Source organism: Ranitomeya imitator, chromosome 1 (assembly GCF_032444005.1).
Source record: "Ranitomeya imitator isolate aRanImi1 chromosome 1, aRanImi1.pri, whole genome shotgun sequence".
Classification (NCBI taxonomy): domain Eukaryota; kingdom Metazoa; phylum Chordata; class Amphibia; order Anura; family Dendrobatidae; genus Ranitomeya; species Ranitomeya imitator.
Genome location: NC_091282.1, coordinates 740313825 through 740331602, shown reverse-complemented (window position 1 = coordinate 740331602; position 17778 = coordinate 740313825). Strand labels below are relative to the sequence as shown.

At 46.6% G+C, this 17778-nt stretch overlaps 1 protein-coding gene across 1 annotated transcript in view; it reads right to left on the bottom strand.

The window, feature by feature from the left end:
- The window catches only part of MTHFD1 (methylenetetrahydrofolate dehydrogenase, cyclohydrolase and formyltetrahydrofolate synthetase 1), a 158982-nt gene that overhangs the window by 82905 nt on the left and 58299 nt on the right, over window positions 1-17778 (bottom strand). The window contains exons 9-13 of the mRNA XM_069733956.1: window positions 16897-17024; window positions 16710-16807; window positions 12928-13101; window positions 2270-2406; window positions 959-1005 (exon numbers count right to left, since the gene is read on the bottom strand). Of these exons, the coding sequence (XP_069590057.1) occupies window positions 959-1005; window positions 2270-2406; window positions 12928-13101; window positions 16710-16807; window positions 16897-17024 (584 nt within the window). The remainder of the gene's footprint in view (window positions 1-958; window positions 1006-2269; window positions 2407-12927; window positions 13102-16709; window positions 16808-16896; window positions 17025-17778) is intronic.

The window sequence follows — 17778 nt, the reverse complement described above, 5'->3', positions numbered from 1 at the left end:
ACGTTGATGACCCATTGGTGCTCTGCAATATGAAGGACAATCTATGCATGCTATCTGAACACTCCAGCAGTGAATTGCCTAAATGAAGTTGTGACCTATAAAAAGGAAGATCTGCCTGTGTTCAGGGAGACTCTACATTACAGTAGCCATGAACTGAAGAAATACAGAGCTGCTTCATTGACATCACTGAACCCTTAAAGACGTTTAGAGAATACAGGTTGGGACAATCAAGTCACCTGGCCTTACACACAATGGACTGTCAGCTTCCTAAGTTTGTCGTTACCTCCTCACTGTGAGGGCCCACCACACCAAAAGCAGGGAGCCACTGGTGGGGATACTCGGCCCTGGAAGCAGCTCTAAGCCAGACGAGTCAGTGGAAGGTTGAGACTCTGTATTTTGCACCATCTTGGGTATTTGCTGGGACTGTTCTGTATGCTATTGTGTGTTGGTGGTTCAGTAAATTATTGGAACACACTGTTTTACCCTCACCGTGTGTTGTCTAAGTAGTGTTCTGCTCACGGGGAGATAGAGCGGGCGTTCAGTGGTATGAGCCCTGGTTCATGCAGTCTTTCTTAAGACAGCCGAGCCAGCGGACGAAAGCACCCACTAACCCTCTATCTCTACACAAGTAAATTATTAAGTTTCTTCATTTCTTACAATGCTTTACATCACTTTAATAATCTATTTGCTGGAAAATCACTTTAATTTTACAATCCTAAATTAGAGAGTAACGCAATTTTTTTTTTCAGTAGTGGGTGTTACCTGGGAGGAAAAAAAAAAAGGGAAAATACAGGAGCATGATCAAAGCGTAATATTGAAAGTTATAAAATCAGAATAAGGTGAGAAAAGGTTTTGCAGTGGGTCTCCTTAAACAAGGTTATACTGCTATATTTATTGACTTAAATAAATCTAAAGACAAGTGGAAGAATCATTTTGGAAAGCTAGAATCCGGACTTACCTCTTCCATTGGAATAACTTGTGAATATCCTCCTCCTGCAGCACCTCCTACAAACAGAGCAAGATGTATAGGAACCCCATCAGCCCATTTGTACATATGCAAGCAGTAGAATAGCTGTGCGGATGCTTGTTACCTACCCCATTCAAAATAAGATTGATTTATTTATTATTAATTGGATGTGCCGATTCCTGAGAGAACCAGCTTAGAAAAAATAAGATTAGAAGTACACACAGGGTCAATGCATAAGAACTGTTTTGGGTTTTTTTTTCTAGTGCACTGACATGCCCCTGTGCACTTGCAGCCTGATTCGCATATGGATACTACAGTAGATTTCTCATGATTGGCACAGCGGATCATTCATAAAGGTATTTATTCAGGAACAAGCACCTATACACCTATAACATTATTTCAATAAGTAAAACGAGGCTTTAAAACAGGGGTGGGAAACCTCAGGTCCCCGGACAATTTACGGCCCTCGATGACCTTTTATCAGGCCCTCGGGCAGATTCTCAGGGATCGCATTCTTGGGCAGGGAGGTGTATTTTGATTACAACCAGCTCATTAATTTCTTCTTCCTCTGTTAGCACACACACGCAGTGTTCACTACTGAACACTGAAGGGCATGCAATGAAAGATTACGCCATAACACCAGTGCCATAGTCAGGATGTACTTTGTGGGCGGAGTTTGTACGGCCCCCGAAGGATGGTATAAATATCCAAATGGCCCTTGGTTAAGAAAAAAAAAAAAAAAAGATTCCCCACCCCTGCTTTAAAGAGTCATATTATCTGAACTCTGTAGAAGATGAGAGTTTATTACATACTCTGCCTTTCTGTGAACATGCCCATGACTTCTCAGTGACAACCAGGGATATATAAAAGTTTGCAGCCTCTGAATGTAAGATGAGTGAATAGTGAGTGTTAGTGATGAGCGAGTATACTCGTTACTCGAGATTACCCGAGCACGGGTGACCTCTGAGTATTTTTTAGTGCTCGGAGATTTCATTTTCATCGCCGCAGCTGAATGATTTACATCTTTTAGCCAGCCTGATTACATGTGGGGATTCCCTAGCAACCAGGCAACCCCCACATGTACTTATGCTGGCTAACAGATGTAAATCATTCAGCTGCCGCGAAGAAAACAATCTCCGAGCACTAAAAAAAATACTCGGGAGGATCGCAGAGCATGCTCGAGAAATTTCAAGTAACAAGTATATTCGCTCATCACTAGTAAGAGTGTTTTCATTCACCGATTGGGTCAACCATTTTTGCTTCTCACTAGAATGGAAAATCAAAGTGCCCCCATTTACTCACCTTTAATTCCGAACGTGGGTCCTTGGGAAGGTTGTCTGACACAGGCAAATACATTCAATTTCAAATGAGCTCCAAGAGCCTGAACCAAGCCTATGGTGGTGGTGCTCTTCCCTTCTCCCAGCGGGGTTGGGGTTATACTGTAGGTAAAAGCCACAATCAGTAAAGAGAAATACGAGGAAAACTATCACACTGCATAGAATATAGCAAGCTACACATGGACATATCTGTCACACCAATGGCGCCCTACGGACCCAGCTGCCCAATTATGACTGTTGGGTTTCTGCCATTATAGCGGAAAAAACAGGATTTTTGGTTGCTTACCGTAAAATCTATTTCTCGGAGCCTTCATTGGGGGACACAGGAACCATGGGGTGTATGCTGCTGCAACTAGGAGGCTGACACTATGCACAAAAAAGTTAGCTCCTCCTCTGCAGTGTACACCCCACCGACTGGCATTCTGAAACTCAAGTTAGTGAGAAAGCAGTAGGAGAAAAACGCTAAGGCTGAAAGACCATAACCACAAATATAAAAACTGTAAGCATGTAAACAGTCAAAGAACATAGAACAACAGGAGCTGAATAATATGGGAGGGTGCTGTGTCCTCCAATGAAGGCTCCGAGAAACAGATTTTACGGTAAGCAACCAAAAATCCTGCTTTCTCTATCACCTCATTGGGGGACACAGGAACCATGGGACGTCCCAATGCAGTCCATGGGGAGGGAAAAACAGCCTTCCATCAGGTCAGAGGACTCACCACTGTCGCATGCAAGGTCCTTCTGCCTAGGCTGGCATCCGCCGAAGCGTAGGTATGGACCTTGTAAAATTTGGCGAACGTGTGGATGGAAGACCAGGTTGCCGCTTTGCAAAGCTGTAGGGAGGAAGCCCTGTGGTGCACCACCCAGGAGGCGGCGACTGCCCGTGTAGAGTGAGCCTTAATCCCAGGAGGGGGCACTCTGTTCTTGACCCGGTAAGCCTCCAAAATTGCCGTTCTGATCCGATGAGCAATAGTCGCCTTGGAAGCCGGAAGGCCTCTACGCGTGCCATCGGGAATGACAAAAAGTGAATCTGTCTTCCGAAAAGAGGCCGTTCTAGCCAGGTAGATCCTCACGGCCCTGATGAGGTCCAGCTTGTTCAACGATCGCTCCAGATGAGTCGGAGCTGGACAAAAGGAGGGTTGAACGATGTCCTTGTTGAGGTGGAAGAAGCAGTCCAGTTGGCGGTGAGCTTCGGAGAAAAAGGATATATAAAAAAAACCTTGTTGGGTGGTTTAGACCGTCTAAACGAAACGGCCTGATCTGCGGGTTCGGTAGAGGAATCTTTGATGCCACAGGTCTGATTGATCGCTCCAATGAGACTCCCTCATGGTAGCGATTTGGTTCGAGTCCAGCTCCAAATTATTCTCCGAAGGCACATCAGAGAACGCCTCGCCTGACTCGGGAGAGGAGGACCGGGGGGAAGCCGATCTCAGAGAAGTTCCATGAGGCGAGATGGAATGGGAAGAGGACCGGCGTTCCTGTCTGGATCTTTTTCAGCCTATATTGGAAGTCTCGGACTGAGCTTCCTGCGACCCGCTGGTACTGTGGAAGTCTGCAGGGACAGCCGATTGAGCACGGACACAAGGGTCTGAAACACCCGTGTTAGATCTGCTACCGATTGTGACAGAGAGGAGGCCCAGCTTGGGGTGGGGGCTTCGCTCTGAGGCGGAGCAGCAGCAGGACCCCCCCAGTCCTGGGTGGTGGGCATAATGGGGTTGCTGCAGGCCTGACAGAAAGGAGAGGACTGACCTGAGGTAAGCTTGCAGTTACAAGACGAACACACAAAGTGTTTGACTAAGGCCAGGATCACACATACACGAGATACGGCCAAGTATCGCAGGTGAAAACCCAGCTCTGGGGTCAGCACTCCAGAGCGGAGCATGCAGCTCCATGTATTGCTGTGCGGCTGAGTGTCGGCGCCAGAGCTGGGTTTTTACCTGCGAGACTCGGCTGCATATCGCGTATGTGTGATCCCAGCCTAAGGCAGAAGAAGTAGAGGAAGAAGCAGGAGGGCGAGAGCGACCTCCCTTAGAATTAGACATGACGAACGGGTCCCTGACGAATGCCAGAAGGTTAGAGGACAGGAAGGCATAGGAGAGTGTCAGTCTGCAGTGCAGAGCTACTCATGGCAGACAAAGCGGTTCCAGACAAAGAAGCTGCCCAGCTTGTAGATGGTCCCCCAAGGAAGATAGCCCTTCAGGTAGGAAGGAAATGCGACTCCTGCAGCGATCCAGTCAAGGGAACCTGGGACACGTTGTCGTCCGGGGAGCAGGTGGAGATGGCGACTGCAGATGAGGATGCCAGACTATGCGCTGAAAAGGGTGGAGAGAGGCGTGCGTGGCGTCGAAATACAACTCTGCAGCAGCACAGGGAGAGGGGGCGGAGCTAACCACGCGGGTCAGAAAAAAAGAAGTGGGCGGAGACACGGCGCCGGAAGTAGGCCCCGGGAGAAGCCGGAGAGGGCCGCGGCGTCAGAACGTGCGGCTACCGGAAAAGGAGCGCAGCCACAGGAAAAGCAGCGTGGCTGCCTGTAGGGCCGCCGCATCGGGCTGAGAGAAAAAGTGCGGCCGCAGGGAAAACAGCGCGGCTGTCTATAAGGCCACCACGCAGGGCAGAGAACAGTGCAGACCGCCAAGAAGTAGCGCGGCCGCCTACAAAGGCCGCAGCGCAAACGGAGCGATGACCACCGCCCTCTCCTGGGTCCCCCTTGCTGTCTGTGGGCAAGAAATGAGGGGAAACGCCGACCAGTCCAAAGGCAGTCTGGAACTCTGCGCACCTCTGCGAACAAAAGGGAAACCCAAGGGACCCCCCCTATGACTACCCCGGATTTGAGAGGGATTCAGAGGTACCTGAGGATAGGAGTAGAAATACTCACCTAAAACATCCCACGTCGTCAGTTACTAACCTCAAACCCGGGGAAGGTATCAGACGTCAAGTGAGCTGGTGATGGACATCCTCGTCTCCTCCAACCGACAGGCTCTGGGGGACGAGTGGGTGGGGGACGGAGCTAGGACCGGTCTTCTAAGCACGCTTGTGTGCTAGGGGTCTTGGTCCTGCTGTGGGGGTCTATGAGGATACGGGGTGGCAGTACACAACGTACTCATAGTCCGCATTGTGGGATTACAGTTGTGACTTCCCACTGTATCCCTCCGGAAAACCTGAAAGAAAACAACGCACATTGAGGTAGATATGGGTCTAATGAAAGACCCGTGTCCACCTCCTACTGACACTAAGCTAAACTGCAGTTTCAGAATGTCAGTCGGTGGGGTGTACACTGCAGAGGAGGAGCTAACTTTTTTGTGCATAGTGTTAGCCTCCTAGTGGCAGCAGCATACACCACATGGTTCCTGGGTCCCCCAATGAAGCGATAGAGAAATAATAAGATTAAGAAATCAATTAATCTTGCCTTTCTTGACAATTATTAACATATTACAGGGGTATTCTCATTTCCAAGATCCTATCCCAACACGTAGTAAGTGTAATAATAAGAATATTGGCAAATGCATCAAATTAGAAATGTAGTGTAGTTCTTCTGGTTTGCGGGTTGCTTACCCAATGTCCAGGGCATTGCAGTACATTTGAACACAACATGAAGAGCAAACTCACCAAAACCTTGTCTGATCACAAATGCACTCGCAGGATGCAGCAGGCCCCCCGATAGTAAATGCTAAAGCAGCACAAGTGCAAGCTACTGATGAGAGCAACCACCCTTTCGCCCAAACAGAGGGGTTGGCTGCCTAGTAGCAAAAATGCACACAGGTAAGGCTTGCGTAAGACACTATTCACACAGATAAATGTGATGCACAGTGCCTGGACAACCTATTGATCACGCCCATAGTATTAGCAGGCGGGCTGTCCAGCACTGTGTGTGTATATATATATATATATATATATATATATATATATATATATATATATATATATATATATATATATATATATATATATATATATATATATACACATGAAACACACAAGAAACAATACTATGGGCGTGATCAAATGGTTGTCCAGACACTGTGCATCACATTTATCTGTGTGAATAGCGTCTTACGCAGGCCTTACCTGTGTGCATTTTTGCTACTAGGCAGCCAACCCCTCTAATGTTTGGGCGAGTGGGTGGTTGCTCTCATCTGTAGCTTGCACCTGTGCTGCTTTAGCATTTATTATCGGGGACTGCTGCACCCTGCGAGTGCATTTGTCATCTGACAAGGTTTTGGTGAGTTTGCTCTTCATGTTGTGTTTTTTTGAATTTTTCTATGTTAGCTGCCATTGCAGTACATTAGGCATCCATGGTTGCGACCACTAGCAGCTGTCACTATAATTGTGGTCGTAACCATGGATACCTAAAATACTACAATTCCATGGGGTAAGTGAAATATCAAATCAGAAGAACTATACTACATTTCTAATTGGAGGAGGTTGAGAATATAGGGATTTTTGTGTACTCAACGTAAAATCCTTTTCTCCGAGTCAATCATTGGGGGGACATAGACCGTGGGTGTATGCTGCTGTCACTGGGAGGCTGACACTAAGTGATACAAAGAAAGTTAGTTCCTCCCCTGCAGTATACACCCTCCTGCTGGCTCTCAGATAACCAGTTCGGTGCAAAAGCAGTAGATCAATGTTAACATATGAGCATATAGCATGTCACATATACATATACATATATATATGTATAGTATGTCAAATTATAAAACAAGCACAAGCTAATAATAGGGCGGGAGCTGTGTCCCCCAATGATTGGCTCGGAGAAAAAGATTTTACGTTGAGTACACAAAAATCCCTATTTCTCCTATGCCTCATTGGGGGACACAGACCGAGGGACACTCCAAAGCAGTCCCTGGGTGGGGGCAACATCACATCAGGCCCTGTGTAACCGCTACTTCCAAGTGCGACACCGCGGCCTGCAGAGTCCGCCTGCCCAGACTCACATCTGGCTTGCAGTCGTGCTGTGCCAACGCCTGGTGCCTAGAATCCAAGAAACCTCAATAGACAGGGAGATAGATGTCAGCCTAACACGGAGGATTTCTGGATGGTGCAACAAATCCACCAAGCTAACATGGCCGATGAAAAGGCTAAACCCTTCCTGTAACCATCAGGAAGCAGTCCTCTTACAGTGAGGTAGCCCAAATAAGGTGTCCAACCTTTGGAAGGACGCCGTCCTCGAGACGTACCTACTCAGAGCACTCACCACGCCCAGAATATGGCGAACCCATTCCATTATGTGGACTGGTGCCGAAAGATGAGGGAAGAACGATGCCCTCATAACTGTGGGAATACAATACCACCTTGGTAACAAGGGATGGGGATTGCCTGTAGACAACCTTGCCTTGATGGTAATAAGGGAAAAAAATCTTAAAGAACAGAGCGGCTAGCTCCGAAGACTCGTCAGGATGAGGAGATCGCAGAGAAAAAAGGGGGACCTTCCCTGATAGTAAAGTCTGTCCGGATCAAAAAGGAGTCTACTGTAACACTTCCAGGATCATTAAGGTCCCAAAGATCTAACGGTATGCGATAGGGAAGAACCACATGTGAAGACTCCCTGCGAGGAAGTCCATTATTTGCAGTTTAGTTGCAATAAGACGGAAAGGTACTAGTTCAGCAAACGAGAAAACCTGACATGGTCAGTGCGGATCTCCCAGGATCACTGGGGCCCTTCCTGCTTCTGAAAAGATCTCGGAAGTAGTGGAAGAGGGGTTAAGGAAACTGGTACCATGGAAGAACCAGAGCATGCACTGCGATGGCTTTTGGACCTGGAGGCCGAACCATGAACTTAGAGTACATTGGCGTTCAGTCTGGATGCCATCCGACCTACATCTGGAGTGCTCCAGAGAAGACAGGTCTGATGGAAGACTTCTGGGTGAAGTTCCCACTCACATGAGGCGGGACCCTGACGGTGTCTACTGCCCAGAGTTCTACACCTGAGAAGTGTAGTGCCGAGATTACCAAATGATTGTAGCCCAACAGAGAATGTGAGGTACCTCGGCCATGACGCCTGACCGTGAGTACCTGCTAGATTATTGACGTATTGCACAGACGTGGGATTGTCCGATTGAATCGGATGGGGTGACCCGCCAGAAGGCAGTGGACCTGCTGTAGAACTAGCTGTACCGTTCGGATACCCAGGACAATGATCAGGAGGAGAGGACTGGCATCGGTAGTCACTAATAACCGGGAGAAAGGATCTTCCGTGGATGAAGAAGGAGCTCAGAGACTACCCTCTGAAAGCCTGATTGACCTGCATAAAACGAGAGGAGCGAAGGAAACCACTTCCATTGTCACCAATTTTCCTCAGAACACTCCTAGCAAATCGAATGGAATGAAGCGATGAGTGAACAAGTGCGCGAGCTCCTTGTTGAAGGGCCACGGCCTTGTCTCAAGAGAGAATCACCAAACTTCTGGAAGATTCCAGGATCATCCTCAAAAAGGATATCTGCTGGGCTGGAAATGATTAAAAACTTGTCTAAGTTTAGCTGCCAGCCCAGGAGAGAGAGGGTATCGCAAGAGATAAAGATGACGCAGCGTCGGGCTGAAGGAGCGGCTAGAAAGTCAACCAGATAGGGCAGGACGACCACGCCTCTAGGGTGCAAGAGGAACTTGACAGCCCCATAACCCCTGAGAACACTCTGGGTGCGGTAGCAAGGCCGAAGGACAAGGTCGTGATTTGAAAATGCTGTTCACGAAAGGGAAAGCAAAGGAATTTTTTAAGAGGAGAAAACACCGGAATGTGAAGGTCAGCATCCCGAATGTCGGGGGATGCCAGAAACTTCACCTTTTTCAGTTGAAGTAATGAGTGAGCGGGGAAACTCCATCCGAAGAAGGGTGACCTTGTCAAGCTTGGTAGAAGTTTGAGGTTCAGGGTCAGTCTTACTTTTCAGTCCCCATTTTGGAACCAAGATCCCTTAGATCTAGACCGTCCTGGACAACTGATCCACTGCTGGTTGGGTCTATAGGAAAATCAAAATAGTTAAGGTCTCTGACCAAGAGACCAATGCTCTAGCAACACATGCGGCAGTTAAAGGGACACTGTCACCTGAATTTGGAGGGAACAATCTTCAGCCATGGAGGCGGGGTTTTGGGGTTTTTGATTCACCCTTTCCTTACCCGCTGGCTGCATGCTGGCTGCAATATTGGATTTAAGTTCATTCTCTGTCCTCCGTAGTACATGCCTGCACAAGGCAATCTTGCCTTGCGCAGGTGTGTACTATGGAGGACAGAGAATGAACTTAAATCCAATATTGCAGCCAGCATGCAGCCAGCGGGTAAGGAAAGGGTGAATCAAAAACCCCAAAACCCCGCCTCCATGGCTGAAGATTGTTCCCTCCAAATTCAGGTGACAGTGTCCCTTTAAGGGAGGGTAGAGCGCTGAACTGGAGGCTGCAAGACGGAACAAACTAGATTTGCTATCTGACAGTCGGTTGTATGTTTAATTGATGATCCATCGGGTAGGGATACTGGTAGGTATACCACAGGAGATTCTACCTGGTTAATATGCCAAGTGGCAGAATGCGCGGCTGTATGCAGGAGGAGGAAAAACCGTCTCTTACCATCGCCGCTCTCTTTTGACTGTGCGGAGTTAAAATGATGAACCCTTGATCCACCATCCTCTTAACAGGGAAGTGGAAAGGGATCGTCCACCTTCTTGCATCATCTGCTAAATAGTGGAGATGCAGAGGGGGGTGTTCGGACGCCAAAAAAGGGAGCCCCTGTACATCCACAGAGTTAAGGTCCCTGGGTGGACAGGGCTGGTTGTCAGGCGTTAGGCCTGGCTGTAGAAGAGGATACATGTGCTCGTCTATTGCTGGTGTGGGGAGATCGGTGTCCTTTAAAAAGGACCCGTCGTCCTTAAGAATCAGGCCAGGCATGGCATCTCACGTCTTAGGTGGGTATACGTGGAGGGAACACCCGCGTGTTTGCATATTGGCTGAAAAAGGATACCGCGCTCGCAGAGGTTTCTGTCCAGTGGATCGCTTATCCGGACACTCCCTGTCTGGGTGAATGGCAGATGCTCTGCGAGGGAGTTTAGTTTCCTCATGAGGGACACTGCGTGATCTAGAGTAGAACCGAAGTCCTTGTCAATCTACAGAGATTGGTTGATGATATCAATAGGCGAATCCACCCTTTTCTGAAGTTCTGGTGAGTCCAGAACCAAGGCAATATCTGATCCATATTCAGACACTTGTTCTCAACAAATCATTGGTGAGGGATCAAGAAATGAAACTTCTGTTTTCTAGGTGCGTGTACGTTTCTAGGCGCCTGTACGTTTCTAGAAAACTTGCGGCCCCTGCTAGCCTGAAGGAAAGTGACCATCTATATTGGTCCTGCGAGCACTTCAAGCCAAAGGGTTCACGGAGGGATTCAATCTCTTGTCAGAGAATCCATGGGTTGCGGCAGTGACGAAACCCACTCAGTGAACCAGGTACTCTGGGATAGGCGGCGGAGGGCTCCTGAGCTCATTTAGGGTGACCGGCTTCGGACTGGTCATATGCCCTTAAGACCAGGGAATAATGGTCATGCACCTTAAAGACCAGGGAATACTGGTCACGCGCCTTTAAGACCAGGGAATACGGGTCAAGGCAGGAAATACTGGTCATGTTAAGTACAGGGGGAAGATGCAGGGGAAGAGTGCAGTACTTACTTACCCGGATGCAGAGTCGTTGTGCCCCTTTAATACAAAACCATCACCCCTGTGTGTGTGTGTGTGTGCCAGAAGGGTGGACCAAGATGGCCACTGGGAGTTGCAGAGGTGGTAAAGTCTCGCAGAGAGCGAGAGGCGCCAATTTGGGGGGCGGGGCCACAGACGTGATGTGGGCGGAGCCTCGTGACTTCCATGAATAGGCCCAAGCCGGGGCCTAAATTTCTGCAGCCGGCGTGAGCAATACCAGTGTTGCTGAGGAAAGCGATCGCTCCCGTGCCAGGGAAGAAGCACCAGAAAAGGTGGGCGGAGCCGCCTTTGCGAACATAGTGCGGGCGCGCCTTCCGTGATGCGGCCTACACATCGGCCGAAGCAGGGGGCTAAATTTTTGCAGCCGGCCGGAGCGTTACCTCAGGGAGGTGGGCCACAGGGAAGCTGAGGCTGCCAGTCACCATGTGAATATCCCTCTGCAGAGGCCCACCGCTGACTGGATCCACTCACCAGCGGTGCGCGTCCCGGCATGGAGCCGCCGCGGATGACTGGGTTTCAGCGCCGAGGAAGCGCGCACTCTACTGTTCTGCTGCAGGTATAGAGGGATAAACCTCAATCCACCATCCCTTTGTTAGGGCGGTGGAGAGGAACCGTCCGCCTCCTTGTGCCATCCGCTTTCACAGTAGTGGGACAGTGGGGGCTGCTCGGACGTCATAGAGAGGGGCCTCTGTACATCCACGGAGTTCAGTCCCCCGGTGGACAGGGCCAGTTGTGAGGCTATAGGCCTGGCTCCAGGAGAGGATACATGGAGCTAACACTCCATGTGGTCGCTTGTTGCTGGTGTGGGGAGATCGGGACCCGAAGGACCCGTCGCCCCTGAAGTGAGCTCAGGCATGGCTACCCACGTCACAGGAGAGGGTACGGGGAGGTATACTCGGCGTTCTCGCCTGTTGATGGTTCGGGGGAGATCGGAACCTTGAAAGGATTCGTTGCCCCCTTCACTCCGTTAATTAAAAAATAAAAATTTACAGAAAATAAAATAAAAACGTTGAGGTCTGAACCAGACCCGTGTGCCTCCTACAGACACTAAGCAAGAACTGGTTAGCTGAGAGCCAGCAAGAGGGTGTATACTGCAGGGGAGGAGATCACTTTCTTTGTATCACTTAGTGTCAGCCTCCTGGTGGCAGCAGCATACACCCCATGGTCTGTGTCCCCCAATGAGGCGAAGGAGAAATTACTACACCTACTACATCTTGGGATAGGATCTTGGAAATGAGAATACCCCTTTAAATATAGGACTTTAATAGTCTAGGAGGTGACAGAAAAACTGCGGCAGGACCGAACATCGCAGGCCATACTGAATGTCAGATGAGTGAGGGGTGCAGAGGGAGCAGTCACATCCGGCCCTAGTGCCCAGTCTTCTCTGACACATAACTTAGCAGTATATTACATGGCAGGTTGGGGTTCAAGTTACAGCTCGGCCTCTATAGAGTCCAAAACCACAAAATTACTGTTCAAACAAGCACAGGCGCTCAGGGAACCCTTGTTGTGGCCAAGCAGTTCAATGCGCCTTTCAACTCAACTCTGACTCCTGTAAAACCAGAGCTGTCAATCAAGGACGAAGAAAGATGGAAAACAAGGTGGTGCGAAGGTGCACTGAACTTTTGATCACACCAAGGGTGCACCGACAATGTCAATTATTGGTTCAAAATTTGGGTGCTGCTGCTGCATCCCTTATAACAGAACGGTCCGTCCCTTTGCTTATGCAATTATTGTGTATGATTTGGGATTATTTCATGGATATATTTGCTTTTGTATAGATATATTAGCAAGTAGCGAAGACCCTACAGGATATGAGCCGATTTCCACCTTGTGCTTATATAGGATTATACCACAGGTGTCTTCCACCCTCCAGCTGTGATGGCATGCTGAGAGTAGTGGTTCCACAAGCTTAATTCACAATCCAGACATGGAATGAAAAGTAAATCAAGTACCCAGTGACGACAACATATTTCCCATCCGTCTGCCCCTGCAGTCGCTTGATGGTCGAGAGCAGGACTTTGGCTTTTGTCTGTCCGTATAATTCCACCTCTTCCGACAGCAGACCGATCTCTTCTGAAAGCCGAGAAATCGCTTTGGGCACACAGGAACGCGAGATCTCAATGTCACTGGAGAGGAAGAAAAGAGCAAAACTGAGCTCCAGCAACAAAACCAGACGCTGATGCCGGCAATGATGGTAATACTGGTAGAACGAGGGGTTGGTTGGGAAGTATTTTTTTAAACCGCTTATCTATTGATTAATGAACCAATCAGAAAAGAACATTTAGTTTCATCTTAAACATAGTATTAGAAGTTTTTTCAGCACCAAAAGTCACAAATCTTTTGCTAAAGAAAATCACAAAAATGCACCGAACTGAAAAACTGTGCCTGAAACCTTACACCAGGCAGGGACGGGGTGAGAAGCGGCAAAAAGAATGCGAGGGCTGGTAAAAGTCTCATTTAATTCATCTGTCTGGAAAAGCAAAGTTGTAAGTGGTGCAAAACGTGTAGATAATTACATATTACGCAGCAATTTACAAAGAATAAAGAGCAAATACTAAACCAATAAAAAGGAAGCATGGAGAAAATGCAATCCATGGTGGCTAATCGGTCATCAGAAAATTACCTAGTGTTTACATAAGCCTTATTTTAATTTTTAGTATCACTACATTAAAAAAAATTAGCAATTTCCATATTGGCAACTAGGCCTAAGACTCATTTTCGGTTGTGTGCAGATGACTTTTAAGAGGTCTCAGTCATGATACAATTCATATTATATCAGACAGATGACACTGCCATTTACAGTAGCCAACATGTGATTGGTGGATCCTAAGAAGGGATGATGTCATAGCTCACTGTCCCTCATTAGAGCATGCAAAGATTATACTTTTATACAAATCGGGCCAGAGTCAGTGTATGACTGCTGCTCATCATGTACAGCATAGGAAGTAAGCCTCTAGATGCCACTGAGACAATTGCAAGATTATATTTAATATAGTGATATGAAAAACTATATATAACCAATATCAAAATTGAGTGCATAGACCATGGCCCTGATATTCCCTTTAAGTGTCAGTGATGAAATATAAAGAACAAAAAAAAAAAAAAAAAGTGATAAAACATTCATGTACGATTGCAGTCACTCCATTTTATTAGCAGTGATACTTTTCTCTCCGCTGCCATCTTGGTCATGTTTACCAAGTTATTAAACCTCTTGTACGCGCTGTGTGCCAGGTTGCGATGTTCACTTGGTATTACTGGAGGTGCGGTTAGACTTTGGACAATACAGTTGGCACTGTTGTTTTTTTCTTAATGGTCAGAAATTACAGACCTATCATTGGAAGGGTAAGTGTGGGGAGGACAAAATACTGATCGTCATGGATAAGCCCTAATAGTTCAACAGAGCAGAATGCAGTTGGTATTTGACAAAAGGTATTTAAGATCAAGTTTACACCTAGCAGATCTAATCCATAATTAAATCCGCATTTGCAGCTTTTTTTTATTATTATTCCGGATTACAAATACATTGATAGTAACGGCAAGAATTTGCTAAAACTCTGCAATTTGATAGCAAGACAATATAGACGCTGCAAAACGCGATCAAAACCTAAAATGTGACTTGGGTTTCAATAAAGGCAGCTGTTTGTCTTGGACTGTATTTGGCGGCACATTGTCATGCTGTTGGGTTGGGGGTCATGAGGATTGTGGCTACTGGATATCGCAGTCATGCAGGAGGGATGATCAGCTCAGATGGACGCAGATTGGAGTAGTGACATGTTACTGAAGTGGTTCATGCAAACGACAGTTTCTCGTACGAGTGCTAGCTAGGATTCTCACTGATAGCATTCGCAGCCATGATGATATTTTATAGGGCTGCACATATGTCCGATTTTTTGTTCCACCTCTAACAAAACCAGAGAAATGAGTGTCAGCTCAAAGTCTGCAAAGCAAGTCTATGGGTCTGTGAGGAAAACATACATGTGCAAATTCAGTGAACTTGCAGTCCATTGCTTTTTTCTGCTTCTCCCCACCAGCACCGCTGTCCACGTCTTGATTGACAGTGGAGACAGAAATGCCATCATGTCACCTTGACTTCCAATTAAGAAATGAAGGGTGACGTCAGCAGGAAGAAGTCAGGGAGCTTAGGACTGCAAGTGCACCAATACACCCAGGAATATAAAATTAGCACATGAATAAAAGACAATTTTAGGTCAATAAAAGGACCAGAGGGCGATTAGATTGGTATTATTAGAAATGTTTTACGTTGCTTTTATTTTGCAAAACCCTGTGTTTTGTAATTAAATTCTTACTGACTGACAAGTGTAAGTAACTAACCTGGTGCCATTGGCACAAAGTCCAAAAGAACATGTGCCAGGAATTTTCTAGTGCCAATATGTTCTGAGAGCCCCCAGACTCTGCTAACAGACCTCCACCACTAATGCCCTGCCGAACCAAGACCCTTTGCCCATCCATGTACTGTAAGCACAAAGGATTTTAGGTCTAATGACAACACGCCATGATTAACTCACTCCTCATGGTGCAGTCATACCACTAGTTTTCGTTTTCTTAACATTTATTTGCAAACTTTACATGAAGATGAAGAGCAGTGCAAAAGCAGAAGAGGCCACGACTTTCACAAAAATACATCATAAAGAAGCTCCAGACATTATGCAGCTACAGTAATACAAAGTGAACATGAGCAGCCTCTGGAGATACAAAACGGTGGTAAAGAGGACGTCTTGAGGCAGCGGAGAACGGCGCTATCTAGAAAAGAAAGCAGAGCATCAGAACATGGCCCCTGGCTGCAAGGATTTAATCAAAGGGATAATCCGCTAATGCAAGAGGAGTAAGCAGCGCAGACTATACGGCAACTCTCGGCCACTCGCCAGATCTTGTGATTATCTGGCAGGTATCGTGTATCTGTTATTAAAATCGGAGACAAGCAGGAGACCAGGCAAGTGTCCGACCGATGTAATGGCTGCAGCACTGGATGATCCCTTTAAGAAGAACGCTCCTGCTATAATTGAAGCCTTTGTTACCACACTGTACATACAGTGAATTCTTTACATTGCAGAAACAATTTTTTTTTTTTTGCTTTTTATTGAAAGTAACTGACTAAAATGACTGGCATGTTATAAAAAAATGTCCCCCATCCCACCCTTCTGCCGGTAACTTAACTACAGTGGCATCCCCATTCTCCATCTCCTGTCGATTGTATTTTAGTAGGAGACTTCTCATACTCTCCGTTAGACACAGGCATTTAATGATTTGCTTGTTCTTGGACCAGTCTTTTCCTCTTTGCAGAGGAGTCACTAACAATTGTTCCGTGCCTATAGAACATAGTCAGCAGCACATCTCCAAACTTTTTTTTTTTTTTTTTTTTAAGCCGAATAAAAAAGGAATTGCCCCCCAACAAGCTAGCATTTTGCTAGTTCCATGGAACAATTACCAGTCTGTTCAGAATAGCATTGTTCCTACTAAGACTTACAGACTGGCTTGTCTAAGAATGTGCCATAAGAAAAATAAAAAAAAAACCCAAAAACATTTATATAGACTACTTTAAATTAGCGAATAAAGGGACACTTGAAGATTTGGTTACAAGTGGTATCTCCTTTAAAAATTTCCAAAGAATTTTCTTCTCAATGGTATTAATACATACCTGGAAGTAGAGTGTTTTTCCTCTGTCAATAGCATTGCCATTTCTATAGAAGAACTACAAGTATAAGCCGTGTATTACCTGGGTACCGGAGTCTGCAGCTGCAGGTTGGTGTATTCCATACTCCATGTCCCAGGTTGGAATTTCTCAAGGTAACGCTTTGCACTCTCCACTGTGTTCTGAAATGGAAAAATAAAAAAGGCATCCATTGTAAATTCACCTACACCAGAGCTTGGAAAAAAAAAAAAAATTATATTTCACCACCAACCTCCATGAGCATGGCTACAGTCATAGGGCCAACGCCACCCGGCACCGGGGTTATGTAGGATGCCTTCTCCTTTGCTTCCTCATAGGCCACGTCTCCAACGACTCGTTTACCAGACTGTTTAGTGGCATCTACAATGAAAAGTTAAAAATTAAAACATTTTCAAACATGGCTTTGCGAATATAAAAATCAGGTTGAAGTATTGGGGTTTTTACATTGGATGCTAGATGTCAACATGGCAGATTAATTTTCATTGTAACCACCACATCAGTAGTAATTAGAGGGTTAATGACCACTCTTATGATTAGAGGCTCCTTATCTTGCAGGGCAATAGAAGGAGAGAGATACAGGGTGAAGGGGCAGGGAGATCTAGGTGGGCAAGCAATGCCAACAAATTCCATAAAGCATACACGCTAGACCAGATTCACTCACTTTTCACGGTCCATGATGCATGGACTGACCTGAACTTGTTCAGGGTAGGAGACAAACATCTAATCTGGATGGCAACACAAGGAGATGCGAATACAGCCTAAGAAATGAGGCCGTTACAGGAGCACATTATTAATACTGCGTAGGTGCTCCTCCTCACACCAACAAACAAGCATTAACCCATCAAGGCATGGGTGCAAGAAAATATCTGAATGTCCTGTGGCATTTGGCACCAAGAAGACAACAGAAGTCCCTTTAAGGCCTAAGCTCAAAGATGCAGCATATACGGATCACACTTGTTTCTCCAATGTATTGCAACGATCATCATCAATTGGAATGAGATCTGGAGATGGTCGGGTTACGTTTGCAGTATGGAGGGGGCATTATCCGATAGCAGTACTTTCGTTAAACAGAGTACGACTGCCATGAAAGTGTATGCAGCTTGTAGTGTTGGGT